The sequence below is a fragment of the Phasianus colchicus genome, chromosome 2 (genome assembly GCF_987193195.1).
Source record: "Phasianus colchicus chromosome 2, bPhaCol1.hap1.1, whole genome shotgun sequence".
Taxonomy (NCBI): Eukaryota; Metazoa; Chordata; class Aves; order Galliformes; family Phasianidae; genus Phasianus; species Phasianus colchicus.
This window is the reverse complement of record NC_143437.1, coordinates 54157735-54173426: the sequence shown is the minus strand read 5'-3', so window position 1 is coordinate 54173426 and position 15692 is coordinate 54157735. Positions and strand designations below refer to the sequence as shown.

The 15692-nt window shown below is 40.1% G+C and overlaps 1 protein-coding gene across 14 annotated transcripts in view; it reads right to left on the bottom strand.

Annotated features, from left to right (window-relative positions):
* Positions 1 to 9218: 9218 nt before the first annotated feature.
* The window catches only part of NHSL1 (NHS like 1), a 165984-nt gene continuing 159510 nt past the window's right edge, over positions 9219 to 15692 (bottom strand). For 13 of the 14 annotated variants that reach the window (XM_031611128.2, XM_090135704.1, XM_031611138.2 and 10 more), the window contains 2 exons: positions 15425 to 15554; positions 9219 to 11926 (listed from right to left, as the gene is read on the bottom strand). In XM_031611128.2, coding sequence (XP_031466988.2) covers positions 11203 to 11926; positions 15425 to 15554 — 854 coding nt within the window. In that variant the 3' untranslated portion in view covers positions 9219 to 11202. Of the gene's footprint in view, positions 11927 to 14969; positions 15022 to 15424; positions 15555 to 15692 lie in introns of all 14 variants that reach the window. The other variant, XM_090135714.1, reaches the window with a different exon arrangement.

Genomic DNA, 15692 nt, shown 5'->3' with positions numbered 1-15692 from the left:
AGTAAGACAACGCCAACAGCCAGCAATGCGATTACGTACACACTAAATATAAACAAGTGGTTGTAAGAAACTGTGGAATAGTAGAGGCATCCTCGTACTAAAAAGGCTTTCAAAGGCTTAGAGGGCAATCTCTATGCTTGACCTCTCTGTGAGAGCTGTCAGAGTCCCTTACTGCCCACTGCTTTGTGGGCTGAGATGCACACACACCATGTGCAGATGAAAGCCTTGTGCTCAAAACGCATTTAGAGGAAAAGAGCACCAATAGTTTATACAAAGTTGTTCTATTAAATATGCACTGAAAGAATAAAGCCCACATCTCCTACAATAATAAGGCAGTTTAATGTTAATAGAATATCCTGAGCACAATAGAAGCTCATAAAATGAAGTATTCAATGAAACTGATTCATGCTTACATACAGACAAGGCATCTGGTACATTGCTATGCTGAAAACTAGCTCATGACTCGCTTGTCTGTACTTGCCAGTGGTGAAATGTGCTTTCAAAACAAGACAGTCAATGCTTCATCTTCTGAAATACCCACTTTCTACCCTCCATCTAGAACATAGTCATTGTCACTGGTGTGCAAAGGGAGAAGAAGCATTTCAGTACACACCTATCCCTGAGGACAGACGCTCATCTGTAACAAATATTTTGACTAGTAATTCAGTCCTGGTTTTAATGAAGTGGAAGAAAATGAAAAAGAAAGACACGGCATCAAGTCAGTGTATCTTTGTAACAGTTCAAAAACACTACAGTGGTCCTGATAATAAAAGAAATGGCTTAATCTGCAGTGACAAGGATTTTACTTGGGTTCCTAAGCCCTCAAAACATCTGAATAAAGACACACAATGGCACACTTTCGCCAGTACCAACTCCACTAGCCAGATCTACAAACATTCTAGTAGTAGAAGAACTCTTATGAATGTACTTCATAACCAAATGCATGTTTTTAAGTCAACTGCTAATTAAATGAATTCCTCTAATGGACGTCCAAGCACAGAGAGCGTAAAACAGAAAAAAACTATTCCTGCTCCATCTAAGGAACATACAAAAGAACATACTCACTTTGAAAAAATAATTAGAGAAAATGCCCATCCAGAAATATACCTCTCACAAACTTGCTTTTCTTTTCTCTCCCTTATTTCCTGTTCTTCACTTCTCTCTCATTTGGTTTATTTCACTTTCATGCCAGATACAAAAAAAGGCAAAGAAGAAAGGGAAACAAATGCTATGGGCTGACCCAAAGTCACAGAGATCAAAACTAAGTGTCAGATGTCATGTTCTACCCACAATCTGGAATTTATGATGAGTTTCTCATCATAAAGTACATTGCATGAAACCAGTTTTTCCTGCAGGCTAAACAAGAATATTCAAGTATATTTCTACAAACACACTTCACTACCTATGTAGGCAACAATATGCCAAATCATTTAAGAGTGTCTAAAAATACAGAACGTGCTTCAGCACTGCAATATCTGTCTTTGGTCTTTTTCTTCCAGGTTAGAAAACACACAGTTGACAATACCCTCCTAAATCACTGGGGCCTCAAGTTCATTCACACAGAATGTACATTTGTCTTTTAGACATAAAAGTCAACTTGATGAAAACTACTTTGTGCTGTATCTTTCCCCCTTAGCAGCCCTGGTGCTGCAGCTTACACCCACCCACAAGGCAGCAAGTCTCTGAGATTTTCTGGTAATGTGAGTATAAACTCCTTTTGTTATAGTGCTTTTATTCTTTGGTTTTAAACCCTGATTTTCCTTAAGCCTAGGAATTAATTCCACTTGAAGTCTAATCATCCTTCTTTTCCCAATCTCCTCCTGTTTACTTTAAAGGGAAAAAAAAAAAAAAAAAAAGGAAAAAAAAAGAAATCCATATAAAATGGCTTGATATCTCCAAGGAGTACTTGTTTAAAGAGGAATGATGGGAAATTAGAAACAATTAATCATTTCTCTTACTCTTTACTATGAGTCTGATGCTCATGAAGAATTTCAGAGTTGTTACAGCTTGCCTCTGTATTTCATTGTTGTTTTTTTTTTTTCCCCCTTTAAGACTTCTGAGATTTGTTCTGGGATTACCTGCTTTGAGAGCTACGTATCACCATTTCATTCCCTACCCACACCCACATAGCTTGAGGTCTCATGAAACAAGGTTGTTTCTCTACCACATTGCGGAAGAATAAGAAAGTTTATAAACACTCTGATTCTGTACCCGCAATTTCCAGCTTGTGGACTAGAGATACCAGGGATCTGCACACTTCTTTTAAGCAGCCATAATTGGTGCTAGGAAAGCTGGTTCACACACGTGCAAAGTAACCACATCAGTACATCAGAACTGCAGAAATACTGACACCCCTAAAGAAAACGTTACATTAAATTGATTTTTCTTCTCAGTGTTTATCTAGTGCATATCATTTTAAGAGTTGCAGTATCTCCAACACCCCGCTAAACGTCACCTGGAATAAATAAAGTCTTCCAAGCTCCCTCTATTCCCTGCTAGCATGACATATAATGGAATACAGTACCTCTCACTTTCAGATCACAGGTTCCAAGACTATCCAGTCACAGGAAGACAAAGGCTTGCTCTGTCCTAAGCCTGGTATCACTCTGCTGCCTGCTGTGGGGAGGATGCTGCCAATCAACTCCATGCGATTGCAAAGATTCCAGACTCAGGAAAGCCCAAGACAACAGCTCACATTTATCCCTCTTGGCACCACTGAGAGGGACCAAACAATGCAGAGGTTCCTGCTCACACTGGGTCAGCCCTCATCTTTCCCATACCAAAATGCATGGGGGTACCTTGGCCACACCTCCTGCATTGTGAAAGGGGAGAAGAAGCCAGGAAAGTTCACAGGCTGCCCCCAGCAGCTCTCAGAGCAGGTGAATCAGATCTTCCATCAGCACCTAACGAACTTGCCCAGCCACTCCCAGCACTGCACGTTTGTTTGCAGGTGTAGAATTAGAGGGAAACTCACTTCAGCATTCTTTGCTTGTTCTGTGAACAAAGCAGATGCTTTCTAGTAAGTCCTGGGGGTTTTCTTTAAATGTGAGATCTCTATTATTAATTTTTTTTCCCCAACAATCAAGACCATTAGAACATATTTTTATTAGGAAAGTAGCAAGTTAACATGCTGACAACATCTAGATCTGTGTGCCAGTGGTCGTGGCCTTTATGAAACAGGACTTGAGTGAGCACCTCTTCTTTTTCCTAAAAATTTGACCTGGTGTAAACTTCAGCACGATGGAAGCGGTACTGCTTGATACTGCATTTTATGCTTTGCAGGGCAGCCTGGAAGCCGGAAGGCTCCTTTTCTGACCTATTATTCCTTATCTAGTTTACTTATAACTTATTTTAAATGCAAAATCTGAAGAGATTTTAGAGACAGGGCCACCCCTTGTGCAGGCACCTGACTCAGGCAATAGCAGCTGAAGGTGATGGCAGCAGGTGGCAATGGTGGCACAGGGCTGGCAGCTGCCATTTTCACCCTCCCCCACACGCACACTCGCTGAGTTAATCACATTAATCCGCTTGTGCAGCTTCCACTGGGATCATCCCAGGTTTGTGAGAGCTGGCCAAGAGGCTCTGTGTCCTCGAGCAGTGAAACAACTGCTGAGAACCAAGCAGTCACTGGCACCTTGTGTTCACCGAGACCTGGTCAAATGCCCTCAGTGGTACAAGTGCTTCCCCCTTGTTTTAAGCTTACTTCCTGATCCTCCTCCCCTGCTGCCATCAGACACCTGCAGAGCTTGCACCTATATTCTCCTGCTTTACACCTTTCTCTAGGAGTGTCCATGCTGGTAGCCAGCTGTGGCCCACAGGTACCCCAAGGAGGGACTGGCTGGAGATGTCACAAGGCAGTCCAGGCAGCAAGAAGGGAGCAGGGTGCGTGCTGATTGTTGGATGTGTCTGATAGCTGTGCCAACATGATCGCTAGGTGGGAAATAACACAGCAGAGAAATATCCAGAGAGTGGGGAAGGCAGCAGGCGAGTAGAAATGGTGAGGAAGGCAGAAGTTGCTACACAAATACATACTACCTTCTAAGAGCTTTTCAAAGCTCACATCAACGATAACTGTAGATATTAAAGGTTTCACATGTGACCTTATCAGAAATTAAAGCAGCTTTTAAACAATCATTATACAGCCAAAAATGTTCTTGACTAGTTTCAATTAGATCCTAGTGCTGGTCTTGAGAACTGGTTAGATGCTTCCACCTGGCCTAGCTTTTCCAGTCCCACAGGCAGCTGTGCTCTTTTTTCATGCCCAACTGTGTGTATGTTTAACTTTTTCTAGTCTTCAGAATCTCTGAAATAAGCACCTTATTTCAGATCAGAATCACTTCTGCTGTATTACGAGTTATATCAGCCTTGTTTTCATACAAAATTGACAGAATACTGCAAAGACGGATGAAGGGTAGAACTGCACCAGGATTGATGGGGAAATCATCTGTATTTTTATCCCTGCAGAAGACCAGATAAGTTAAAACAGCTCAACAGCACACAGAAACTCTATCAGATCAGCTAAAGAGTATGGAGTACAAGTAGGCTTCTATCTTAGTGGCATCTTCATAGGTTCTTTTCAGATCTTTTTGCTAGGTCCTCAGAGTGCTCTGCCCATAGGGAGCTATCCCCATTCCTAACAGGCTTCCCAAAACCTAAACAGTCAGGACCAGTACCAATCTTTCAGGAATACTCAAACCAGTCCCAGTGCTAGGAGTCTCCCACATAACTGAAGAAAAAGATTGTGTTGTTTAGTAAGGAAGGTTTCTTCAGGAAATTATTCTAACGTAATGATTGTTGCATGTGAGATCAGTCCTTCCTTCTCTTACTGGTTTTTCCACCTTTTTATGCCTCTCCCTGTGAAATCTGTATGAATTAGCTAATTAAAAAAAAAAAAAAGTTTCACTGAAGTAGAAAAGGGGAGTTAGTAGTGACGCCACTAAGGGCAAGACTTAATATTAGGTCATCTCTTGAAGGTAGTAAAAAATCTGCAGAGAGGAAAGACTCCACAAATATTGTGAGCATATTATTGTAGCATGCACTGTGTGATACAGCAGAGTATCCAACAAGATACAAAGGTACAGAAAAACAGGTATTTGTACTTTGTTATTCTCAGAATTATGGCAAGACAATGAACCTATATCAGATTTCTTTGCTTTACTGCCCCTTGTAGAGAATTAAAAGAGTCAGTGGAACCTATGAAGATGCCACCAAGATAGAAGCCTACTTGAACTCCATACTCTTTAGCTTATCTGCTAGTTTCTGCGTGCCGTTGAGCTGTTTTAACTTATCTGGTCTTCTGCAGGGATAAAAATACAGATGATTCCCCCATCGATCCTGGTGCAGTTCTACCCTTCATCCGTCTTTGCAGTATTCTGTCAATTTTGTATGAAAACAAGGCTGATATAAGCTCGTAATACAGCAGAAGTCATTATCCTCCAACCACGCACATTAAATGGATTGATTCTTAGCCAGAAGCACAGAAAGTAATTTTGAGTTTCTTTGTTCCCAAAATCCAGCCTGGCTCTACAGAAGTTGACACATCAAATAAGAAATTCATCCTGTGAATTCAATAATTAATTTGTTACCTTCTCATAAGCTTTCTTTCTTCTTGATGCCTGGGACTTCCAAAAAGAACAGTCTAGATACAAAGTAATGCTGGTGATTTTTTAATCTGAAAAAATAGCTTACCAACTTCTCTTCATGTCCCACAGTCTTCACTTCTGTCAGAACATTTCACCAAAAGCTGCATCAGTAAGTGGACTAAAACAATACTATCAAAGTAGGGCTGATTCTCAGCTGATGCTGTTGCACACCAACACTGACCACTCCTGTTGCTTTACGGCTCTATCACCAAGTTTAAACGGGCCCCAAAATCAACTTGCTTGTTCCAAAGGCAATTAGTAGCTATGTTTCTAACACTCTTCTCACACTGGGCTGTAGAGAAATGGGCACAAAAATCCCTGCCTTCAGGAGATTACAAAGCATATTCGACTGGGTTGATAATATCTGACTGAACAAAGGTGTTAGTTTTCCAAGAATATGAGAGTTCAACCACTTCAGTACTGCTACAATGGAAGCGTTCTTCTTCAGGTGACAGATAAGGCATTTTGTTCTCTCGTTCATTGCCAGAACTTATCTGAAGGCTGTTGTAAATTCATATATCTATGGAAAAGAACATTTGTTTTGTTTTTCCAAATAATTTATTCATGATTTATTGAAGCCATAGTGAACATGCAGAAGCTTCGGCAGCCTGCCTTTCCTCAGAGATTTTCACTTTTTTGTTCCTCCAGTAGTTAGTGTTTGTTTTTATACCACCTGGTGCACAAACAGAGCATTGCACTACAGACAGAAGAAACTATTGTGTGTTGGGACTGGGCTTTCTTTCTTCAGTATATACTCCCATACTACACGCATATATGCATACATTTGGATTCATCATGAACAGGCAATTTCCTACTCAAAATCAATGGCACTTTGCATTAGCGTTGTTGGGAGAAGAACTGACTGGCTCTTAAAAGGCTGATGACTCATGTGAAATCAACTAACTGCAAAGAGCTACACTGGCAATGCAAAGTGTACTCATTCTGCTGCTGAGGCACTTCTAAGGCACTTATCCCATCTCTCAGAGAAGCACACGACATTGCACTTCTTTATTAAGCATCTCTGTATCTTACTGTCTTCAATGCACATTGATTTCAACTTAGTCATGAAAGAAGTAACTTCTGAAATTGATTCAGCAAATAAAGTATAACAGAGAAAACCAGAAAGATAACATAATGTATGTCTTTGTGAGTAATTACGTATGCCCTTAAGAGTACTGAAGTTCATTTAAATAAAACAGGTAAAAAAATTCCTCATTACCACTCCAATTTTTTTAACACTTTATTGTTGGAGAAATCCATCCTTTTAATCTTCTCTTATAGAAGCAGGCAAATACATCATTTTGAACCACTTAATGCACTGTAGCAAATGTTTGGTTGGAGCAGTGACTGCTGCTAAAAATGGCTTTTCCAGAACTCTGTGGGATCTGAAGAATACCTGACAAGATATATTAGTTTGCAATACTACGAAGGCATTTATTCCCGTGCACAAATGATCTCTCTTCAGTCCAGGAAGTGACTGATAATGTTTAACAACTGTACTGGAGTGCAGTGATTCTGGAGACCGCAGCCAGTCTGTGGGAACCATGAACATGGGGATGTTGGTAGACACAAATGTGAGCACTAGCCTCTCTGATCCCATTTTCTTTCCCTCTTGTACACTCTCAACTGTTGAGCTCAAGCCTGCAGCTGCCTGCCCAGTATTGTCTGATGTTTCCACACGTTAGCCTCTTACTTCTCTAAGCTCATACAACTTTGCCTTTTCCTTTTCTGAAACGCTTATCCATGTTTGACTGACTTTGCCTTCCATGCCCTTTGTATTGTGAATAAAGACTTAAGGCTACATTTTTTCTTTCCCCTCACTGCAACTATCCAACTGTTAATTTGGCCTTTTATCTCTTGTACACTACCTGAAACTTCATATCTGCATTAGCCTGTCTGCCTAATATCTCACCATCACTCCTTGCATTCACTGCACTTCTCAGAAATCTCCCTACTTCACCTTTTCTACCATTATTCTCTGCCTTCTTTCCAACAGCCTTACACATGAACCAGCATCCTAGTTCCTCAAAACCACCTCTTCATCAAATCCACCTCTTTCTGAATTCTTTTCACTGGTTTCCAGTAGCCTTCCAAGCCTCCTCTCACCAAGCTATTGCTCCTCACGCAACCATCCTTCATTTCAATTAATTAATTCCCCTCTCTTCACTGTATATACAGTGAAAACTTGTAAATACCACACGGCCTTATGGATGTAATACCTTTTAATAATTTAAGGGCTCAAATACTAAGTGGAGTTTGGGCTGCATACATTTGACATGAGTAAGAATAAACTTTGAACATAGTCAAGGGAAGCAAGATATAGGAAAATGGTGAAATAACCATTCACAATAAAAGGAAAAACATATTAATCTCAGATCTAGCTTCAACAACAATTCTTATTTTAGAGGAAAAGTGTAAACCAACTGTAAACTATGAATGAGCCTGGTAATAGTATGATCACTTATCAGGATGATACCAGACTTCTTTAGCATGGGAGAAGTTTCCTTATTCTTTCTCCACTCCAAGGGCTCTGGATGTCTTTAGCAGAGGTTTCCCAAACTTAATCTATACTTGTTGACCAGCAGGATCACCACAATTGCAAATCCTTCCTATACACGAAGACTAAAATAGAAGAAATTAACTCTGAAGTTGGACGTATGACATAAAATACATTTTCATTACCATAATTATATACATGCCAGAGTTGCTGCCAGTTCCGTAAGCACAGCCTAAAGCTGCTGTGCTCTGGGGCTGAGTTTAGCAGCAAACACAGGAGCTGAAAAAATCTGAACTGCCAATTCTGAACTGGCAGCAAAGGATAGCTGATGTGGTGACACCTGCATATAAAAGTTACACCAGTTGCCTACATGAATATAATTATAAGCACTAGTAAATATATTTTAGTGCACCGTACACATTTTACGTCCTATACTGTGTTAAATATAGTCCTGTAGCAACATCAGTAGGGTTAATAAACACTGCCTTCTGCACACTAGTCAGAGCCTGAGCCTCCAATCAAACACACACCAAATGTGAGCTTTACATGAGCACTGAGGCAAGCTGCAGTAGGAGAAGAAATTCAGCTCATGCTACCTTTAACTTTAATCCCACCTACCTGCATCTACATGTAAGCCACGACTTTCCAAAGTTTCCCATTTCACCTACAAGAACTTATGACAGCATCAAATGGCCAGCATCAGGCACACAAATAGGCCAGGCTCCTTCCCAGGGGCACTTCAAAAAAAAAATTTTTTTGAAAGCATTGCAGAAGTTGCAGACAACAGAATCACCATTTCTCCAATACTTCATGTTTGCATTTAGACTATTTCCCTAATTGCAAACAACAAAGCAAAGCCTGAGTACTTTCCTGTCAGGATGGAGGTATGAGGACAAGACAACAAGCACACACAGCTTTGAGAAGGGAAGTACCTGCTGTTAGAAGTGCTCCATGTACTCTCCTGTGCTGTTTAATGTGATCACAGCTCTGAGAGAAACACTAAAGGATGTCAGTAGACATCTAGCAGTTGTATCTAATTCAGATTATTAATAATAGCTGAAATACTCTATTTTGCCCAGATAGGTTTTTATTTAGCTCCAAAAATCCAATGGTTCCAATAGCATGTACGAATGGTAGAAAGTTTGCTGTGCACCAGTTAGTCCCACCCTTGCTGTGCCACCAGATTCACTTTTCACTTCTCTCTCACTCTGCTTATAATCTGGTTCTCCAACAGTTTTAGTTTTCTGGGACAGGTTGCAAGTAAGAAGTAGTAGATACTCTCACAAATGATACTGGAAAAAGCTTATTATTTCAGGTTTTTTAGTCTCAGCATTGAGATGCCAAAATGGGATGGATACGTAAGTATGCTTTAGTTATGCTTCTAAGTGTAATTAGTAACTTTTGCAATGAAAACTGTAGATTAGTAGTTGGATGCATGGTCTGTGGCATTCAATGTGTTGCCATACACCGCTGGACACATCTTTTGAAGGAGATTTTAATCAACTCAAAAGACAATATGGCAACTGGCAGCCGCCTTCTTTATTGAAGCAAAGTCACAGCATTTTCATCACTATTCCCCTCTTGAGAAGGGAAGTGTTAAACAAAGGCCCCTGAAATTTACATTACTAACAAGTAAAGGAATGAAGAAAGAGATTACAAGCATATTTCTCTAAAATAAATAATCTACAAAGAGTGCTTTTTCTTTTTAAAAGCAATCTAAAAATGTATAAATTCTACAGTAGGGAGATCAAAAGATATTTTAACAACTTTCAATATTTACAAACAATACAAAACTGCTCACGCCATCAAATGATGCAAAATTCTTCTTACAAATTAAAACCTTAACTCCTACTAAGAACCAAAAACTCCAGCCAATATTTTAGTTTCAATTAATGGTCTTCTTTACAATTGGAAAACCGTTAAATGTTTTTATTATCTGTAAAATATACAATAAAAACGAACTTCACTAAATTATTAAAGTTAAAAAAAGAAAGGAAATACTGCAGGCAAATCAAAAAGGAAAGTAACTGTAACTTATTCTTTGGTAACCAAAAGTTAGCAAGTATCCATATTTCAAGTGATGAAAAGTAATAGCTCTTCCATTTTGACAAATGGAAGAAAGACTTCTGGCAAAACGTAATTCCCAAGTTTCAATTTTGAAAGATAGGCTTCACCTACAGATCTGTAGTGCAAGTTCTCAAATTCTATTTTAGAATTCAGAAGCTTAACCGTTCCAAACTCCGGCAGTATACTGCTTAATTCCTCTCCCACTTCCCTTGTCTGCTCACATCCTCTGCTCATATCCTGTTGTTCCAGTTCTCTAAGGGAATACTCTGGCCAAGGAAGCAGTTCACTTGGAAATGAGTGTTTCCCCAAGCGTATGTGTGTGGCTGCATAGCAGCCAGTACTGAGTTAGAAAACTTGGCTCCCTTGTCTACGTCAACTTGTGTTCCATTTTCCCTCAGGAAAAAACAAAGTACCCTGGACCAATTCATAACCTGGTGACCTACTGGCATTAGCAGGACACACTTCATCTAATGCTGGGGCGTACCTGGATAAGAAGCCACGTGGCCCCAGCAACAACCCTACTACCTTCCACAGGATCCTCATCCTACCTCTCTGCTTAACAAATGCACTACACTGCACTAACAATGCTTTTCAAGCAAATGTCCAGCTTGTACCACAGAAGCCTTCCTCTTCCTCTTTAGCAGGCTTATTTTTAAATTTTACTTGCACAATTGCAGTCTCAAGAAAAAGAAAAACTTCACACCCCTACAGGCTCTGAGAAAACTCCCCTACTCCCGCCCCCAAGAGGACTTCTAAGGCTTCACACAATAGTTTCAGCTGTTAATTTCTTTAAGCCACAGACCACTCATTCAAAGCAAGTCCTCCCCACCCCACCCAACCATGCAGAACTATCATTGCTTCAGCATTTAAACACACACATGCAGTTCATGGAGTAAATGCTCAGCGAAGTAAACTTGTCCTGATCTGGGCTTTCTTCTGGAATCTAGTCCTTTGTCATTTTCTAGATTAATATCCAATGCCATCTGTCACTGCCTCTTAACTTTCTTCAGCTGAAGGACTTAGGTACTTCCTTGAAGTACCCGGCTGAGTCATTAAGTCCAGATGCGCTGGATCCAAGGTCTCCTTGCAGTCTGGCTCCTCAGAATACGAAAAGTCACTCATGTCTATTTCATCACTGTTAAATACATCAAGCTGCCTCTCTTGCTGCTCATCCAAAGTCCTTTGGGCCCTGCTGTCTGACTGCTCCACCGCTTCCCCATCTCCTTCGCTAATCACAGTCATGGGGCTGCTCTGGATGCGGTTGCGAACATTGTACTTGCTGCTGGCAGCAGAGGGTGGTGTTCGTGATCGGCCGTACCTGGTGCTGGAGAGGGACATGCTCCTCGGCATCAGGCCTTCACTCTTGGCCCACTCCTCTTGGGCCCGTTTGCTCTTGCTGGGCGAGCAGCTGGCAGGGCTGTCGGGGAGGTCAGAAGAGGCATCCACCTTGGCTCGGTGGAACCGCGGATCCGTGTGCTTCAACATCTCTGCTGCTGACATGCGGGAACTGGTGTCACAGCGACTCCCCTTCTTCAGCAGCAGGGCTTTGAAGTTGTCATTGCTGGTGCTGCTCTTGCGAACGCTTCTCTGAATAGATCCTGCCTGTTTGAGGGTAGATAAGGTTGGGGAAGCACCAGTGGGTGTTACGGGGGGTGAAGGAGAATGGTTGCGGGTACGATCGTCCTCAGAATCTTTACGGCCAAGGACTTTCCTTTTGGATCTAAGTTTGAAAAACAAACAAGAAAAAACAAAACAAAAACATGACATTTTTTACCACTCCTAATTAAATTCGGCTTAGAGGGATGACAATGAATTAAGCTACAGACGAGAGCGGGAGAACGGAAAAGTAATCTAAATCTAAAATATGAGGAAGAACACCACCAAAACTGCATTGCTATTAATGCAAGTATTGGAGGTAAAGCTACATTTATTATTCTTTTTCTACAACCATCTGCAACAATGAAACTATAGAAGCCTGATGTCTAAACACTGAATCTGTTTAGCAAATTAGGCTTTTTGGAGTCAGTACCAAACTGTTAAGATTAATTAATTATGAAGATAATCCTCAATGTGATTTTTCTTGATTAATAATATGCCATCAAATATCTTGGGCTTTTTTGTGGGGATTTTTTTTTTTTTTTCTGGAGGGTTGTTGTGGGGTTTTTTGTTGTTGTTGTTTTTTATTGTTGTTGGTCTGTTTTGCTGTTTCAGTTGATGTTCCCTGGAGAACTGGCAGTGTAGTTCAGTCCACCTGCCTTCACAAAAGGATATTCCAATGCATTATTTCTACAGATAAGGTCAAGTAAACAATGCAGATTCTAACCATCCATCCATAAACCCATACGTGAACAGTGAAAACTGAGCTTTCCAGTTTCTAAATAAGATACACAGAAAAAAAATGCAGTCCTGTTGGTGCTCTCCCATTGCAACTTTTTGATTAAATGATGAAGAGGTGAAGTTCCTGACTGAATTTTATCTTCCCAAATGAAGGAGCCCAGTGGTTTTAGTTTAATGAAAACAAAAGTAACAAAAATAAAATTAAGAAACAATCATAGAACTGGAAGTGGAAACTGGAGTTCTATTGCCACATTTTTCCATTGTTAGAAATAATATCTTAAAGAAAAAATTACATGCCTCCTATCTGTATTAATGCTGCTTATCTGTAGTAATGCTGCTTATCTTTATATGTTTATCTCCTTTGTAGACTAAACAAGAATAAATTAAAAAAGACTGAATAAATGCTATTTTTACCCATACTTTTTTGCCAAAAGTTTAAAGCAAGTTAGCAGACTTGATACAAAGACAAGGTTATCATGCTATAATGCCATATTAATTTTTATCAAGCATATTCAATGCTGACTGTTCCCCTTGTGAAATGAGTTTCTACTCCATGTGATCTTAAGCCTTCTCTTAAAGAGTTTGAGGTTTTGCCAAGGCAAGCTCAAATGTCTTTATGCATTGCAGCTTACTGAGAGAAAAGTACAAAACAAAGGAACAGAATCCATCAGCAAAGTGGGTGGCAGCAACAGTCATTGCCATAAACTGCCAAGACTTAGGAAGCATTCTGTCTCTCTAAGTGGTGAAGTTCACAAATAGATCACTTGTGGTACTCCCCACAGGCAACTATAACAGCTGCAATCTTCAGCTGCCACCACTGCCACCACTTTTCTCTCTGAAAGAAGAATGTAATACTGACATCCTCAGGCTGAATGGACAACAGAAGATAACATAAGGATAGAATTGTTATTTTGGTAGTGGCAAACATTAGCATATTGCATAGATCTAACAGGGTGTCAGTATCACAGGTAGCAAGTGGATTTGGTGCTTGGATGCTCCGTAAGGCTGTGTGTAAACGTACACTTGTGTTACATGGCAGAGACTTCCCTTCAGTGGGATTCTGGCTGCCTACAGGTATCTTTAAACCCTCCAGAACTGAGGTTGTGTTAATGCCAAAAATTAAATTAAATTCCAAAGAAATATAGAGCAAAACTCAATTTCAAAGATTTCAAAGATCTGTAGGGAAAAATTTGGTTATTCTGGCTTGAAGTAACTCAACAACACAGTGAATGCAGAGCGGAATGGTCAGTTTGCTATCCACACCTAAGCAATTTTTCTCAGCATATATATAAATTATGGCAGACTTAAAATTAAGAACCAAATTTGGTTTTGGTGGCTTTTCAGACATAGATAGGACACGTATTTGAACAAAACTGTTTCTTAAACTTAGATTTTTCTTCCTACCTTTGACGTACATACAACTACATTTCTTGTCCTACTCCAAAGCACATATTCAGGAGTGCCAATTACCAAAATTAGACCTTTTAGAAATAAGGTGAAGAGGGAACATTTTTCAACCAAGAAGGGTAGTGGTTCAAGTCTAAAGCCAACAAAAGCAAGGTCTTTACAACAAATGTGTCAAGCAGTTTTAACTAAGTCACATCCAGTTCCATTGTCCATTTCCCCATAAAATCAGGAATTCCAAGTATGTGCACACACACACACACAGATCCACTCTCTATCTACATACATAACGAAAAAGGTCACTGGCCAGAACACTTCATTCTAAAAACAGACATGTCGCAGTCCTAGTGAGCGCCATGCAGCATGACTGCAACAGGCCATTTTTAGAACAGCTCCCAAGGCCAAATCCTAAGGGATAACAGTAAGTTATAGAAGGTCAGTATTATACGTATATAACTTTATGTAATATTACACATACGTAATTTTGGTAACATCTCCTAAATCCCAGCTGTGTTCTCACAAAAAGACTTTATCCATCCCTCACTATTCCTGATGCAGAAGTCATGCACATATGTGCAAACTGACTAGACACACAGCTAAACATATATGGATTCCACTGAGCACTTCTGCGACCAAGAGAACGGCCTCTCCAGATTTTGAAGTTAAAGACAGAGCCACAAGATGGCACTACCACTACACTGATTCTACTCTAAATGCAAGCTCAGTATTTCAGAGAGCGGTAATGGTCTTCTGTGTGTACTGTTTAAATGGTGCACACGTTTCATTTTGTATTTTGTAGCTTTTTTTTTTTTTTTTAAAGGCTAACGAGAATAGCACAGGAAGTGAGTTGCCTATTTTGTTTTAAGGGAAATGAATAATGACATTAATAAGAGCCAGTTTTGCACATTTCATTCATGAACCAGTTTGACACAAAACACCCGACTTCAGGCTGGATTATGGCAAACTATAATCCAGCGTTTGCCATATGTTTTGCCATATGACTGACATGTTGTGTTACTTGCCAGTTTCAGCCACGCTTGCCATGAAGCATTAGCGTTGAGCCTCTGTCCCAAACTGCACCATATAAGCAGCGAAGAGTAAAAAGAGATGGAGAACAAGAATGAAAACAAAAAGCTACACAGAAAAAGCAACAGTAGAGTTAATATGGCAGATTGAGAACAGTACAATAAATACTAGATGTAACTTGATATTTAAGGGGCAGGATATTCATTATGCAATCTGTATGGATTTAATCAGGTAGCTTTTAGCTCAGAATAGACCAAATACATTTGTAAAGCAATAAAACACAAGCTTTTTTCCATACGTTTTTCGTCTACAGTCTTAGTAGAAAGCTGATAAATACGTGCTTTCAGTTAAAGCATTGACATGTAATGGGGTGTTTTAGTAAAAAAAAAGTCAATTAATTTCTGAGAGAAATAATGACCAGACAGAATGGAAAGGGCAATTTCTGCAGTACCTGTGAATGGCTGCGAAAAGATCCTCAGTAGTCCTCGGTCTCGCTGGTGTTGCCACTCCGTCCGTCTCTTCCCCATAATTATTGCTTGGCAGGAATGAACTATTTGCTGTTTCTGACTCAAACACCTCGGCTACACAGAAATAATGAACAGTATTGTCAGTCTGCCCAGGAACCAACAGGTTTATAATCTTGAAACCACCCCTCTTTGCTTCAGAAACAGCGCTGCATTAAATGCCTTTGCTTGTACAGACACACGCAGAGTACAGTG